Source organism: Danio aesculapii, chromosome 25, assembly GCF_903798145.1.
Source record: "Danio aesculapii chromosome 25, fDanAes4.1, whole genome shotgun sequence".
Lineage (NCBI taxonomy): Eukaryota > Metazoa > Chordata > Actinopteri > Cypriniformes > Danionidae > Danio > Danio aesculapii.
Genome location: NC_079459.1, coordinates 32,260,785 through 32,276,681, shown reverse-complemented (window position 1 = coordinate 32,276,681; position 15,897 = coordinate 32,260,785). Strand labels below are relative to the sequence as shown.

At 38.4% G+C, this 15,897-nt stretch overlaps 1 protein-coding gene across 1 annotated transcript; it reads left to right on the top strand.

Moving 5' to 3' along the window:
• The first annotated feature begins 1,266 nt into the window (after window positions 1-1,266).
• LOC130219891 (von Willebrand factor A domain-containing protein 5A-like) lies at window positions 1,267-13,488 on the top strand. The gene is made up of 23 exons (XM_056452387.1): window positions 1,267-1,504; window positions 2,014-2,216; window positions 2,297-2,519; window positions 2,593-2,759; window positions 2,837-2,951; window positions 3,026-3,189; window positions 3,277-3,365; window positions 3,443-3,587; window positions 3,667-3,746; window positions 3,817-3,931; window positions 4,015-4,173; window positions 4,244-4,347; window positions 4,431-4,645; window positions 6,518-6,556; window positions 7,511-7,540; window positions 7,785-7,808; window positions 7,971-8,003; window positions 9,077-9,116; window positions 10,250-10,284; window positions 10,886-10,936; window positions 11,974-12,113; window positions 12,186-12,309; window positions 12,390-13,488. The coding sequence occupies exons 1-23, from the start codon at window positions 1,465-1,467 to the stop codon at window positions 12,467-12,469; spliced, it is 2,415 nt and encodes an 804-aa protein (XP_056308362.1). The 5' UTR covers window positions 1,267-1,464; the 3' UTR covers window positions 12,470-13,488.
• The last annotated feature ends 2,409 nt before the right edge of the window (window positions 13,489-15,897 follow it).

Sequence of the window (15,897 nt, the reverse complement as noted above, 5' to 3'; positions counted from 1 at the left end):
CTTCACTGGAGTGGACATTGAATTCAGAAACCCATCAAGTTACCTTGTGTGGTAAAGTATGAATCTAATTTATTTCTTGATCAAATTCTTAGAAAGATGATCCTTTAATTAAACGCTAGCTAAGAAATATAGCATAGGGAGGATCCTGGTTTATCTTTGTTTAATTAGGGTGATTAAATAAAGGCGATCCAGCACAGTGTCCACGCTGACGAATGATAAACATGGGTTTATTTTTCGTTCAGGCTTTACCCTTTTGTATCCAGCAGATGTCCTTAGTGGGCTGTGAATTTTTATTTAAAACTGTCTTGATCAAATTCTATGATTAGATACTGGATGTGTATGGATTATTTGACTATTATTTGAAGTGATTTGATTCAGATTATTTTAAAAGTTCCCCAAAGAGAAACCGCAGACCATAATATGACACACAGTCATCACATGCAGAATTAAGGTGGATATAATAATGTTTTCCAGTCATTTAAATGAACAAATCACACACAAAACCATTTATACTCTGTGTTTTTGCTGTTTTGAAAATTAAAATAGTTTGAATGGAATCAATCAGTTATTTTCCAGCAATAAATCATGTTTTAAGTGGGACAAATATCTGAAGTGACTATTTACAGCAGTTTCCAGTTCATGTTGTTACATTACATTTATATTAGCGTTGATAGATTTTTCTGTATTTAAGTCGGAGGGAATGAGAGCTGCTGCTTCTGTATAACAGAAAATGTAGAATATGTCCTCTATTGTTGAATCCAGTCTTTATAATAAACGTATTCAGGGTGTAATAGTTTGTTTAGGTTAAAAACTTTCAATGAACTCTTACAGTAGAAAGTGAAGAGTTGCTAACTTTATCAAACTTGCTAATATTAAACAGTAAAGTTTGCTACATAAAAACACCACTATTATATAATGCACGAGAGCTCTTTTTATCAGTTTAGATGTGATGTTAGACGTGTTTTGACTTTCACTTTCGATTTGAACTAAATCTCAAACAATTTTGACGGAGAAAAACGAGCCTGGTGAATTCACTAGTTTACAGTTACCTGTTGCAGGTTTGGAGGAAGGTTTAATTGAACCTTCACTTTAATTAAAGAAAAATCCGCCGTACATTTATGAACTAGAATGTTACTTTGGAATAGAGAACGGTGTGAAGCACATCCGGGTACGCCGCATCGGCACTTGACGTAATTAATATTCATGAGGCAAACCTGCGTTTGAGTTTAAATAGCACGCAAGGATCGTCAGACAGTTATTAACGGTCTTCTGACTGATACGGTTTCAAAGACTTGTGAAATCAACTCATCTCCTGCCTAAGTATTTCCGTCGGAAACTCTCTGAAACACTGATTTACTCATTAAATAAGTGAGGCTGTGACGATTTGGGTCAGATTAAAAGCAATATTTTAAGGTCAATAATTGTAAGTAGGTCAAGCTCGTCAGTTCGTCAAACAGCGTGAGAATGGTGAACTGCGGTCTTCTGACAGGGTTAAATGAGCCAGGTAAGAATTCACATACTTTCTTTTACTGTAATCGAGTTTTAAATAAATTAATCTCTTTTTTTTATATGTGTAAGAGCTAACCTTAAGCTGTTTCCACAAGTATGTTTACTGCGAGGACTTTATATTACAGTGTAATAAACGTTAACGTTAAAATTTAACCAAAGGATGTTGGAAATTTTCTTTTTTATATGTTTAAAGTTGGTGGTTGATTAAGTTAAAAAGGTTTTAGGATATTTAGATAAGTCTAAGATTATTTTTGTCAAATAAAGAACTGTATGGGGTCTATTGGATTGGTGATGTTGTTCAGTATTTATTATTTTGTTGTGCTGTATGTGTGATGGTGTGCTGTAATTGTGATGTTGTTGTGCTGTATTTGTGATGTTATTCAGCTGTATTTGTGATGTTGTGCAGTATTTGTGGTTATTCAGCTGTATTTATGGGGTTATTCAGCTGTATTTATGGTGTTATTCAGCTGTATTTGTGATGTTGTTGTGCTGTATTTGTGTCAGTTCCTCTGAAGAGCATCTCAGTGGAGGTTCGGGTTCAGGATCATGTCGCCTCAGTCTCCTCCACTCTGCAGTATGTGAATGAGGAGCAGCGCCCCCTGGAGGCCTTGTTCGTCTTCCCTCTGCCTGCTGATGCTGCTGTCTGCCACTTCAGTGCCAAGATCGGAGAACAGGAAATTGTGGCAGAGCTTCAAGACAAGGAGACAGTGAGTCCAAATACAAACCTGTAGGATGCTGCTTTGCATATATTTTTACTGTGTGGCTCAAAACAAACTGTGTGTTGCAGGCGAGGGATCAGTATGATGATGCTGTGAGTTCAGGACAGCAGGTGTTTCTGTTGGAAGAGAGCGCAGAGAGTCCTGATGTGTTCAAACTGAGTGTCGGGTGTCTGTCGCCGGGTCAGAACGCTGCCGTCACCATCATCTACGTCATTGAGCTCGCTGTGCAGGCCGACCAATCACTGCGCTTCTGTCTGCCGGCTGTTCTCAACCCCAGATACACACCAGCAGGTACTACAGCAGCAGTGGACGCACTCTTAATTAGCAGAGAGAAGTGTTTCTAACGTCTCTGTGTGTGTGTCAGGTTCAGGTGCTGGTATAGTGTCAGAGATTTCATCAGTATGTGGAGCAGTTCCCTACACTCTGACTCTCAGTGTCCACGTGAGCTCTCCAAAGCCCATCTCCAAACTAGAGTCCAACTGCACTCTGGATCCTCTAGTGTTCCTCCACTCTGATCACACTCAGGCTACGGTACTGTGTGTCATAATGTGTTTATGTGGATGTGTGAACAGTGCAGGTTTATCCATGTGTCTTTATTATGTGTGTAGGTGAATCTGAGTCCTGGTCACATGTTTGATAAGGATGTTGAGCTGTTTCTGTACTATCAGGACACCCATCAGCCCTCTGCTGTAGTGGAGGCAGGAGCGGCCACTGCACCATCAGGTAAGTGCTGCACAGAAATCTGGAATTATGGGATAGTGTGGTAAAGTTTTTACTGATTTATTCTCTTGTTTCAGACTCTCTAATGAGAAACCCTGTGGTCATGATTAGTTTGTATCCAGAGTTGCCAGATGAAGTGGCAACTCCAGGCGAGTTTGTTTTTGTTATGGACAGATCAGGGAGTATGGACTGCATGATGCATCGTGGAAACGAAACACAGAACCGCATTGAAAGTGCAAAGGTAAGATTTAAAGATTAGGATTAACTTTTGTTTCGTTGGTGTGTATTTAGATGAGACACTTGAATTTCTGTTCACGTCTCTCTGCAGGACACTCTGCTCTTACTGTTAAAGAGTCTGCCCATGGGATGCTACTTCAACATCTATGGATTTGGATCTGATTTTGAGTCTTTCTTCCCGTTAGTAACTGCATTAAAAAACTTTAGTTTTAATGAGTAAGAGGTGAGTAGGGGACTTTATGTTTTTGTCTTTGCAGTAAAAGTCTCGAGTACAATCAGGGCACAGTGGATAAAGCTATTAAAAGAGTTATGGAAATACAAGCAGACATGGGCGGCACAGAGATTTTACAGCCTCTAAAACACATCTACAGTCAGCCCTGTATCCCTGAACACCCCAGACAGGTTCAACACCTCAACTACTCATTGATATTGGTGTAAAAGCATAAACATGACTTGTTAGTCTGAAGTTTTCTGTTTTCAGCTGTTCATCTTCACTGATGGAGAAGTAGGAAACACTAAAGAGGTGCTGGATCTGGTGAAACGTCATGCTCACTCTCACAGGTGAAGTTCTGCTGGGTTTGATCATTCAGATCTTCATCGTTAACAGTAACGGTGTTTCTTGTGTCTCCAGGTGTTTCTCGTTTGGGATTGGTGAAGGTGCGAGTACCGCCCTCATCAAAGGATTGGCCAGAGAGGGATCTGGACATGCTCAGTTCATCACAGGCAGCGAGCGCATGCAGCCCAAAGTAAAGTTCTCCACTGGACTTCACAGACACAGATGATTCCAAGTCACATGACTCAATGTCTCTTTCTCTTCCAACTGTATCAGGTGATGGAGTCCCTCAGGTTTGCTCTTCAGCCCTCTGTGTCTAATATCTCTGTGAAGTGGAAACTTCCAAAGCATGTTACTGCTGAAACAGTTTCTCCACCCATCAATGTGCTCTTCCAGGGTCAAAGGACTCTCATTTATGCCCAACTTAAAGGAAAGGTGAGATGATTTACCTTACTTTAGTTTCTTTCACTTGTTCGATCATAAAAACTGTCTAATAACTCTCTAGAGTTCACGAGACTCTGAGGGATCAGTGACAGTCAAATACAGTCTTAAAGATCAACCAGTAAAAAAAAAGCTGCACTTCTGCATCAAACCAACTGAGGAAACTGGGTAACCAATTAGAATCACATTGAATTCTGTGACATCTGTTGTTTACTTTTCTAAATCAGCAAATTCTACTTCTGTTTCTGCAGGTTGGCCGTTCACCGGCTGGCAGCTCGAACCCTGATCCGTTCTCTAGAGCAAGAGGAGAGATCTAGTGCTGAATGTAAGAATCTCAGGAGAACAATAGTGGAGCTCAGTGTTCAAGCAGGAGTGAGCAGTGTTCATACAGCCTTCATTGGCATTAATAAAGACACAAAACAGACTGTGAAAGGACCCCTGCAGCAGAGAAGAGTGCCGACATACGGTTAGTGCTCTGCTAGTGACTATAGTAGTGTATATAAGCTGAGTTTTCATTTTACAGTGTTTCCCACGCATAGACTTTACTTAGCTGGACGCCCAGGTATCTTCACAGCTGCCCAAGTGCAGTTTATTTGATGACAGTTTTTTTTTTAACCAATATTATCAACCTTTTACACTTTGGCCCAATCCCAATTCTACCCTTTAGCCCTTTCCCTAACCCCTACCCCTCATTTTGCATGTGCACGCCATGGGGTAGGGGTGTCCCAATTCTCTTTAGCTTGAAGGCGTAGGGCTAAGGGGAAGGGGTAAATACCCCTTCGAACAAAGATTTTTCAGGAGCACACTTGAAACCAAGGGGTAAGAATATTTCCCAGAATACACCAGCCACAACAGCAGGATAGCTGCACCCGGAAGTAAGGAGATCTACAAAGTAGATTTTTTTTGTCATCATTACAAATTTTTATGACAAACAAACACATGTTTTACTGTCATGCTTAAAAAAAAAACTCAGCTAAATTTTACGACCTATTATCCCTATTAATAACACCTGTACAGCAGTCCCAAAACATTCTGTCACTCGATGACACTGGAATACAATGTCAGTAAAGTCTAGTGGCTGTCAATGGGCTTTTTACAGTGTCTGCCATAATGTTGATGTTGTGTTAGTGTGTTTACTGTGTAAATGCACAGTATAGCTACGATCTTATTGCCACATTATATCATTATGATAACATAATATATGCCTTCAGTGATTTCCTGAAGAGAAATACCAAAAAATAACACAGCTATAATAACTACAGCAGTCGCCATCGTCTGATCTCACATGAAGCAAGAGATCGCGATGACGTGTGCAGGTTCTGTAGTGCTGTCCCAATTCTTAGGGGTAAATTTTGAAGCCTTTCCCTTTTACTCTCGGTTGTAAAGGGGAAGGGGAAGGGGTACAAAAATAGAATTGGGATTGGGTCTTTACTTCATATCTGCACAACATCTGTAGTCGATTAACCAGTGGAAAATCTTCTCTCGCCCTACATATTTCGTATTGCTCATTGTGTGTGCGCGAGAACGGTCAACAACACTTCCTCAGACAGTCTCACGTGCTCTGCAGAGACCCACAGAGATGCGCCTTTTTGAGGATTAAAAATGTATCCGGCAACTTCGGCTGGTGTTTCTAAATCTCCTAAAATGTCCAAAAGTCAACTTTTGCTTTCGCTTTCTAAAGTTGTGCCGTTTTTTGCATTAAAGACTACTTTCTTCCTGGCTTTACAGCTGACAGCAAGATTAGGACCAAGAGAAAAAGTAAATAAGATACTCGGAGAAGGCGAAATGACATCTAAACTGGCTGCAAAATATGTGTACACCATTAGAAAAGGTCAATCAAGTCATTTGCCGTTTTTAAATAATTACACTTTTAATTCTAATAATTAATAAATATCCATTTTAGAGACATTGTCTGTTTTTATTCATTTCTTTCCTGTAATTTGTTTCTCATTTAATGCTTCGACAATGCTGCACTATATGTCATGCCAAATAAAGCAACCCGAACTTGAGAGAGAGAAAGAGAAAAGCTGTGTGCAAATGGCTCCTAAATGGCATAAATTATTTCAACAGCCTTTTTAAAACATTACCCCATTGAAAAGAAACTGTGTGCAACAGTGTCTTAATAAATAAAAGTATTGCTTCAAACCTGTGGGAAGCACTGTTTAATGAGTATGAAATGTGCTAAAATGTAGAAGATTCTTTCTTCATTTCTAATAAACAAATAGAAGAATAAAACTGCTTGTGCCTCCATACCAGTTCATCTCTTAAACCAATTCTTTTATCTGGTTTCTCTGTATATGAATGTGTTTTGACTGTTGGCTTTTTCTGCTCGCTTCAGAAGAAATGAAAAAATGCAGCAGTTCTTTGCCTTGGCGAGGTAAATGCCACCTAAGTGTGATAGCTTTATCAAATATGATTATAGTTTCCATGGCGTGAAAGGGCTCCTGCAAAAGCGGTCGGGGGAGGGGGTGTAACTGATGTTTATTCTATTTGTAAGATTTCCCTACTGAAAAATCCAGCTTAAACCAGCCTAGGCTGGTTGGCTGGTTTTAGCTGGTTGACCAGCCTGGTTTTAGAGGGGTTTTGGCCATTTCCAGGCTGGTTACCAGCCATTTCCAGCCTGGTCTTAGCTGGTCAGGCTGGAAAATGACCAGCTAAAACCAGCTTGACAACCTAGCCAGGCTGGGAGCCCAGCCAAAACCAGCTATGTCCATCTTAAACCAGGCTGGTCAAGCTGGTTTTAGCTGGATTTAGCTGGTCATTTTCCAGCCTGACCAGCTAAGACCAGGCTGGAAAAGGCTGGTAACCAGCCTGGAAATGGCCAAAACCCCTCTAAAACAGTCTGGTCAACCAGCTAAAACCAGCCAACCAGCCTAGGCTGGTTTAAGCTGGATTTTTCAGCAGGGTTATAAAATATAAATTGTCTGTAGGCCTATTTGATTGTAAATGTTTCTCAGTTGTAATAGTTTCTGCAAACATACTGTAAGTTATATAAGCTGAGTTTTCATTGTATGTGTATGTTTTAATATGGGTATGCATAAAATGATTGTTTTGTGAGTCTCATAATTCCAGTACAAAGACACACAGCAATATAGTGTCTAAATATTGTTATCGGTCCAATCTGACAAATGTAGAAATATGTCAAATATGTAGAGTGTCATTACCTTAGGTAAAGATAAATACAATATTTGAAATGTGCAGTAAATGTGCCTCTATACCAGCTCATCTCTTTAACAAAAGTTTTTTCTTTCTTTCTTGTGAACGTGTCTGATCTTGGCTGTTTCTCCATATATGGATCGGTTTCAACTGTTGGTTTCTCTGCCTGTAACAGTGAAATTGAGAGGTTCTTCCCCACTGCAATGTAAGTTCACCTTAGTGTGATAGTTTTATCAATTATAATTACTGTTTTATGGCATTAAAGGGCTCCTGCAGAAGGTGTTGATGTAAGTTGAACTGATGTTCATTCTCTTTGTAAGACTATGAAATATGAATTTTCTCCCTACCAATAACAATTTTATTTGTGTGAATGTGCTTGATCTTGGCTGTTTCTCCATTTATAAATCCATTTTGACTGTGTGTTTTTCTGCCTGCTGCATGGATGCTAGATTTTTCACGACTGCAACTGCACGGTAAGTATTATCAAATATGATCATTGTTTTCATGGAGTGAAAGTCAGTTTCATGGCATACCAGTTCATCTTTTGAACAGTTTTTTTTTTGTGAATGTGTCTGGTCTTGGATTGAGTTTCTCCATTTATAAATCAGTATTGACTGCTGGTTTTCTGCTTGCAGCACCGCTGAAAATGTCGACATTTCGGTTGGGAGGTAAGTGCACCTCTCCTCATTCCCACCACAAGCAACTTTGCTGCTGCCTGTCACCCTGGGTGGTGATTTAAGTTGCTAGTGTACGGTGAACGAGAGAGCTTAACGTGCGTTTCTTTAGTTGTTTGTGTTGTGACCGGTTTGCAACACGTGTGCTGTCAAATTGATGAAGATCGTTTATTTTTTCGCTGGTGTTTTTTGTAATTGCACGTGCTTTCTTAAATTGTAGCGTGTTAAGTTCTCTCGGCCACCGTACTAGTGGGTGTTTCCACCTCTGGTTGTTTAGGGAATGTTTATGAATTTATTCATTGTCAGCGAATGAGATTTCTTGGCTCTAAAAACAAACATTGTGGAGGAAAGACTTATCATTCAAGACTGGTAAATTGCTAACTGCAAGGATGAATTTTTCCTCCATCTCCGATCACCGCTGTTGAGAAGATCACATGAGCTGATTGATTGGTTGCCGCTGCAAGTCGTTCGTCGTGTGAGCACGGCTTAATGTAAAAGTTATGTTGAATATGGGGTGTTTAAAACAATGTTGATAATTTTTATGGTTTATCAAAAATATTTTAGGTCTATTTGTGAATTTATGGATCCTCACCAAACCACAGGATTACTACAGTACATCTACTACTGAGAGATTAGAAAGAGTGAGAAAACATTGATATAAGAAGAGCTCTAGTGTCTAAGACAGCAACAAAACAAAGTAGGATTCTTGAGAACATTTTAATTGACACCACGCACCTCCTCTCTTAAAACCTCTTAGTATTGTTGTTTTTTTTTTTTTTTTTAGATTTTTATTTTTGGCCATTTTGCCTTTATTAGATAGGATAGTATTTAGGACAGGAAGCGAAGTTGGAGAGAGAGAGAGAGGGGGGTAGGATAGGGAAATGTCATCGAGCCGGGATTCGAACTCGTGACGCCCTGACGTGCTACTGCACCATATGTCGACGCGCTAACCACTAGGCTATTGCGCCGACAGTATTGTTGTTTAGTGTGTTTCTTTCTGTCTGTCAATATTAATCTTTTTTTCTGAAACAGAGAAAGTATATGAACTCTTTTGTTCTTTTGTGCAGGAGCAGCTGATCGAGACCTTTATGAGTCAACGAATAAAAGGCAATTTGTCCACACTGATTGACATATTTCTATGTTGTGTTTAGGGCTAAACGATTTATTGAAATGAAATTGCTATTTAGAATGTTGCAATTAGCTAATTGAAAAGGCTGTGATATGATTCAGTATAAATATATTAACATATTTCTACTCGGACTGAGAGCAAATGTATGACCGTCCTCTTTGTGTGACGTGCTCAGTAACCAATAGTGCAGTTATATCAGTGGATTCACAGCAGATCTGATATGGCCTTGAGCAAATGCATCGACTATAAACCAATTTTAAAAGTGCCTGATTCCCGCCAATTGACTGAGCGCTTCATGTTTTACTGATGCATTCAAAACTAAGAGAACGCAAGAGAATCTCACACAGGAAAAACTGACTGACACACTATGAAATTGACATTACATGAATTCTTTGTGTAAAAACAAAGACCAGGGGGCTGTTCCATAAAACAAGATTAATAAAACAAGCCAGGCTTATTTTGATAAGTCAGGTTTATTAATGGCAGATTCTGTTTCATAAATCTAATTTACCATAGTTCAAACTTTTTTTGTGTGTGTGTTTGTTACTCTGGCATCTTTTGCTGGGAAACTAGCCTGGATGGGGCAGGTTAACTCTCAGGCTAAGTCTTAAGTTCATGCTTAATCAAATCTTAACATTCACCTGCTGGAGTTTGATGCCATTTTATTTCCCTTAACCATCACGTCACTTAATAGTAAGTGTGTGTGTGTGTGTGTGTGTGTATAGATTATTTAAACTGAACTTAGATTAGTTTGATCAAATGATCTTTAACTTGCTGTTGTGAAACCAATTTAAGCGTGGACGTTTAGTTTGGCTCATTGAAGTCAGGTTTTTGACTTCAATCCCCGCTTTTCTAAACCCATTTTATAAAACAGCCCCCTGAAAGTTATGGATTAACATCTGCATTAGCTATTTTCCCTAAATTGCCCAGCCCTACAGTGTGTGTGTGTGTGTGTGTGTGTGTGTGTGTGTGTGTGTGTGTGTGTGTGTGTGTGCGCGCGTGTGCGTGTGTGCGTGCGTGTGTGTGTGTGTTTGAAAGTTTAATTTAAAATTCAGTTTAAAATATAACTGCACATTATCTCATAGTTAATGATTGTTGTTGTCATTTGCAGATGTTCTTCATTGAAAATGGCAGCTTCTCGCCTGAGTATATTCACACACACCACCAACACTTGAATCTGTTTTGAATCTTACTTGCTGTAGTTTATTGTTGCATAACAGCTTATATTATAATATATTAGCTTGCAAAATAATGTATTTGGATTTACCAGTGCTGTTTAAATGCTCTGAATGTGTCTGTTTGCATGTGTGTTTTTGTGTTTGGAGCAAGAGCTTTAAATGTTGTTATCTCAGCTGTTTAGCTGTTGGTTTGACCTCATTGAGATGTATAGTTTTCTCTTTTAGTGAGGATGTGGTGGGTAGTTCTCCTCAGTATATGTGGGTTTCTTGTTTCTGCAAGACTGTGGGTCTTGTGGCTTAAGGACTAATGTTTTCTGGTCAAATGCTTCTCTCATTGCATCTTGTTCTTCATACTAAATTCAAATGTTTTTCTAATTTATATAAAGCAAGCAACTGGGGACCAGAATATGGTATGGCAAACAGCAGATCAGATTTTTCTGACATTTAGTTACTTGGTGGTGTGTAAATAATTGATTTTACTACTTACTATTAGATGAAATCTCATTAAGATGCCAAAAAAACCCTAAAATCTTGTTTGTTTTCTTTCTTGTGAATGTGTCTGATCTTAGGTGGTGTTTTAAAAAGGCCTGATATCAGAAAACCTTCCTCGCAAAAGCAAAGTAAGTGTGATAGTTTTGTCAAGTTTGTAATGTTTAAAACGATTATTGTCTTTATGCTAAACAATTGGTACAATTGCTTATGGATTTACCTTCCTCACCTAACCACACAATTAAGTAGTTGGTATTATTGCCTAATAGCAAGAAGGTCACTGGTTCAAGTCCTAGCTTGACCAGGAGGCCTTTCTGTGAGGGGTTTGCATGATCTCCCTATATTCACAAGCTTCGGTTTTCCCCATAGACCACAGACATGCAATTTAGGTGAATTGGGGTAAGTAAATTGGCTGTAGTTAATGAATGAATGAATGTGTGTGTAAATGAGAGAGTGTATAGGTGTTTCCCTGTTCTGGGATGCAGTTGGAAGGGCATCCGCTGTGTAAAACCTATGCCAGAGTAATTGGTAGTTAATTCTGCTGTGGCAGCACCTGATCAGTCTGAAAGATGGTACAGTAAGTAAATAAACTGAATTGCCCATAGTGTGTAAGGAGAGTGTGTGGGAGTTTCTAAACACTGAGGGTTGTACTTTTAGTGCTGGGTTGCGGCTGGAACATACCTGCCACCCTCCTGTTTTGTTATTTCTCCCGGAAAACTCCCGTAATTCTGACATTCAGGAACATGCAGAATTTGCCTCTTTCATGTCTACATGTTTGGTGTGAACCCAGCAGTGTAGCCCAATCAGAAAGGAGAAAACAGAGCACACGCTGACGTTGTGAGGTGAAAACTCGGTGTACCTGCAGTTTTGGAAAATCTCCACCCTGATCGGAGTTTCCAGAAAGTTTCAGTCACTCAATTCTCTGTTTTTGTGTGGACAAACAGCAAAACCATGTAGAACAATTGTGGGTTTGAAAATACTCGTGTTCGTGTGGACAGGGTCTGAACCATGAAACAAAGACAACACAGATCTGGTAGACAAGGCAGGGCCCTGACAGAATTTACATCTCAGCCTCTGTATATCTGAACATCAGAGCGGCAAACGTTGACAGTGAAATCTAGTTGGTTTCCTTGTCTTCATGTAATTTTGTGTTTGTGTGGATGTTCAGCTGCTCCTGAGCTCCAGCAGGACCTGGTACTCCCGCTGGTTTCCCTCCAGAAGGCCTCTGGCTGCTGGGAACTGGATGCCACATTGGCTGCTGTTTTTGGGAAGACGAAGGATGAGCTGACCAATCAGAAACCAGCACAGGTGAGACATGTGACAAAACAACAACAGCACTGTGCTGATGGTGTCCAGCATCAGATGATGGTTTGTGCACAGGTGGATGGGTCAGTGTGGGCCACTCTCCTGGCTCTGATCTGGTTGTACGGCTGGAGGAAAGAGCAGCAGGTGGAGTGGCAGTTTGTGGCCCAGAAGGCAGCGGCGTGGATCGCCTCTCAGAAAGGTCAGATCTCCATTCTAGAGCACATTCATTCAGAGATGATGGAGAAAATCATGTTAAAATCACGTGTGTGTGTGTTTCAGTGGGCGATCTGTCTCAGTGTGTGTGTGTGGGAAATGTCCTGCTCGGATGTCAGGTCACCAAAGACACTCTGGGGATCTGAAGATATCAGAAGACCAAAGTACAGACACCATTACATTTATACTTAATCTCTTACTCTCTTCAGAAACTTTTAATCTGTGATTTTATTTGCTCAAATCAACACCAAATCCTAAATGAACCTGACCTCCACCATCATTAGGCATTTTAGGTTCCAAAGTAAAAACAACAACAACAACTATCCACCTTTTTTGTACTGCTCATGATGCTTGTGTGAATTACAGGAGTAATTATGGAACGTCACAGTAATTGCTTAAAAATTCTTGGTTCAGTGATGTCTCTATTTTCAGTTCATCCATTGAATATTAAAAGACAGTTAGCAAATTAGCTTTCAATTTTCAGCAGACCACATCTAAAAATGTAAATCAGCAGTAATATTACAGATGTATATTGTATAAAACTATCCTGTTAGGAATCCAATAATACAATCATTTTGAGGAATAAAACACACTGAAGTCAACAGAGCTTCGGCCACAGATAAGCTTATGAAACTAAAATAAAGCTTATAACAGGCCCGTTCACACCAGCATGACAACTATAAAGATACCAATCAGGATGGAGTGGTAAAAATCCTTCTGAATGTAAAACAACAGCAGAGTTCAGACCCTGAACTATAACAATAAACATGTAGATATATATGATACACATAGGCAATTTTGTTCTCAGCTGGTAAATGATAAAACATTATGGAGAAGCTTTGTTTGGTGTGGCATTGTTCAATCTTTTCAAATGACTATTATACGACTATTTCATATGATTGTTATACCATGGCAAATAATGATAAAAATACATGTTATGTGAGCCAGGCAAGCAATATCTCTCATCTATTCACTTTCCTTTGGCTTATTCCTTGCTTTATCAGAGGTCGCCACAGCAGAATGAACCACCAATTGTTCTGCCGTTTTTTTAACTGGTGGCATTTGTTTTATTTCTGTCATTATATTTAAGGTTATTGTGCTCGGTATGAACTGGCCTTTACTCTGTTCTCGTGACAGACAAAAATAAAGGACAAAGCCAACTCGGTATTTATACATGTGGATTGTTTTTGTGCGCATTATGTGAAGTGAATTGTTTCAGTTCCTTTGAATAGAAGTTCCCCAAACAGAAAATCAACCCATAATTTAAAACGCAATCACCACATGCTGAAAAAAGGTGGATATAATCATGTTTTCAGTGTTTTCAATGTGATTTTATATTCTGTTATTAATTTTTTTAAATAGTTTATAATCTAATGTTTTTGTCTATCAGTGATTTTTCTAAAGTTCTTGCTTCTCAATCACATCAATAAATCATGTTTTAAGTGGGACAGATTGCAGAAATTTCCAGTATATGTTGTTGCTTTACATTTAGAGTAGTGTTCGTTTGATTTCCCTGTCATTCATTTAAAGGGTATGAGAGCTGCTGCTTCTGTATAACATAGAATATGGAGAATATGGCCTCTTTTGTCGAATCTAGTCTTCACTCTTCAACGTATTTGATTTGTAATAGTTTGTTTAGGTTAAAAACGTTAAATGTTTTGCAGTTACAGTAATTACGAGGTATATTTACTACTGTCAGAGTTCATACGGTCATAGAAAACCTGGAAAAGTCATGGAATTTTGACATTGTTTTTCCAGGCCTGGAAAAGTTTTTAGAAAAACAGAAAAACCCACAAAGTTTTGGAAAATTCATGAAGTGAGTTCTGCATAATAATATAATATGTTATATCTGTATACTTGAGTTAGGGCTGCGCGATATTGGAAAATCTGACATTACGGTATTTTGTATTTCTGTGATACATATTGCAATGTTAATACAATTTCACCAAATGATTTAACAGGTTTATGTGGATTGATTGGGGGGATTTTGTAAAGGAGTGAATCTCGAATAATATATAACAAATAAATTACAAGCAGAGATCAATAAAATATAGTAAGATAGTTTTCAGGTATTGACTATTTAGGTGCAGATATTGAATAATCAACACTACACAGTCTTCATTGTATATTATTTAATCTTTATTAAAGTTACAAAAAATGTCTTGTGGCCGGATGTTTTAAACTGAAATAGTGAAATGTTTACACACTCACAGGCCTTAAAGGCACAGTTTACTTAAAGATTAAATTGTGCTCACGATTTACTCACACTTCACTTGTTTCAATTGTATAGGTGTTATTCAATTATATTCTTTTTGTGTTCATTAAAAAAAGTATGTTTGAAGCAAGTGAAGGGTGGAATGAAAATGGGAAGTAATTTTTGTGTGATCTCTTTAAAACTGCATGCAGATGATAAACTTTTACTCCGTTATGATTAAACTATATTAAACTATAATCCCAACATTGCATATCCTGCTATGTGACTATTGCGGATGCACACACTGCGATATCGATGCTGAAACGATATATTGTGCAACCCTAACTTGAATATAGGTTAGTTGTCTTTAATTCTTTTCTGTCCTTGGACAAAAACTTGCTCTCGCATTATTAGTGCTGTTCAAGCACTATCAAAATCAGTTTTACATGGATATAAAAACAAATTTAAACAAAACAGATTGTTGTGTGTTCAATGATATGCTGTAATTAATTTAATCATCATTGTTTTTCTTATTATTTTCCTTGTATATGTAGATATTACATGAATCAATGAAAATTTACTTGAAAGTTCTGCAAAAGTCTTGAAAAAGTCATGGTATTTTAGTAGTAAAAATGTGTGTGAACCCTGTACTGTAAGCCAATTGACATGTGAATAAATTACCTAAGAGTTGCTCACTTTATCAAACTGCTGTTAGATTTTAACTTGCTAATATTGAACAATACAGTTGAGCATTTAAAGCACTGCTATTATTTAAATTCACGAAAGCTCAGAAGAATAGAAATGAAGAAATATGCTAATTTTATCAGTGTAAAAATGACTTTTTGGAAATTAAGGTGAGACCCAAAAGCAGATGTTTTTTTCATAGTGTTTTCATCTCTAATGTAAAGAAAACATCCAATATACAGTGTTTTTTTTCTTCGCTTTATTAATTCAGGTCTGTAGAGTTGAAAACAATACATATTTTCAAAGGCAGCTTTTTTCATTAAAAAAAAGCTTAAAATGTAATTAAAAATCCTAAATCTGCCCTTTAGCAGCACTTGCTTACAATTGTTTTTTTGCATTTTACCAAAGTTACATGGTCACACTTCATTTGCCATACATTTCCTCCATCATTGAATCAGTCATCTGCACATCAATAACTGTCTGGTTTAGCTCAGCTACTAAATTCGACCTCCAAAGACTACGTTGAATAGTTAGGACTGCTGAGCGAATCACTGGTACAACCCTTCCTACTCCCCAAGAACTGTACTTATCCAGAGCTAGCAGAAGGGCTGCCAAAATCACTGTGGACCCCTCACACCCAGCACACTGCCTCTTTGAACTTTTACCTTCTGGTCGACGCTACAGAGCACTGCGCAC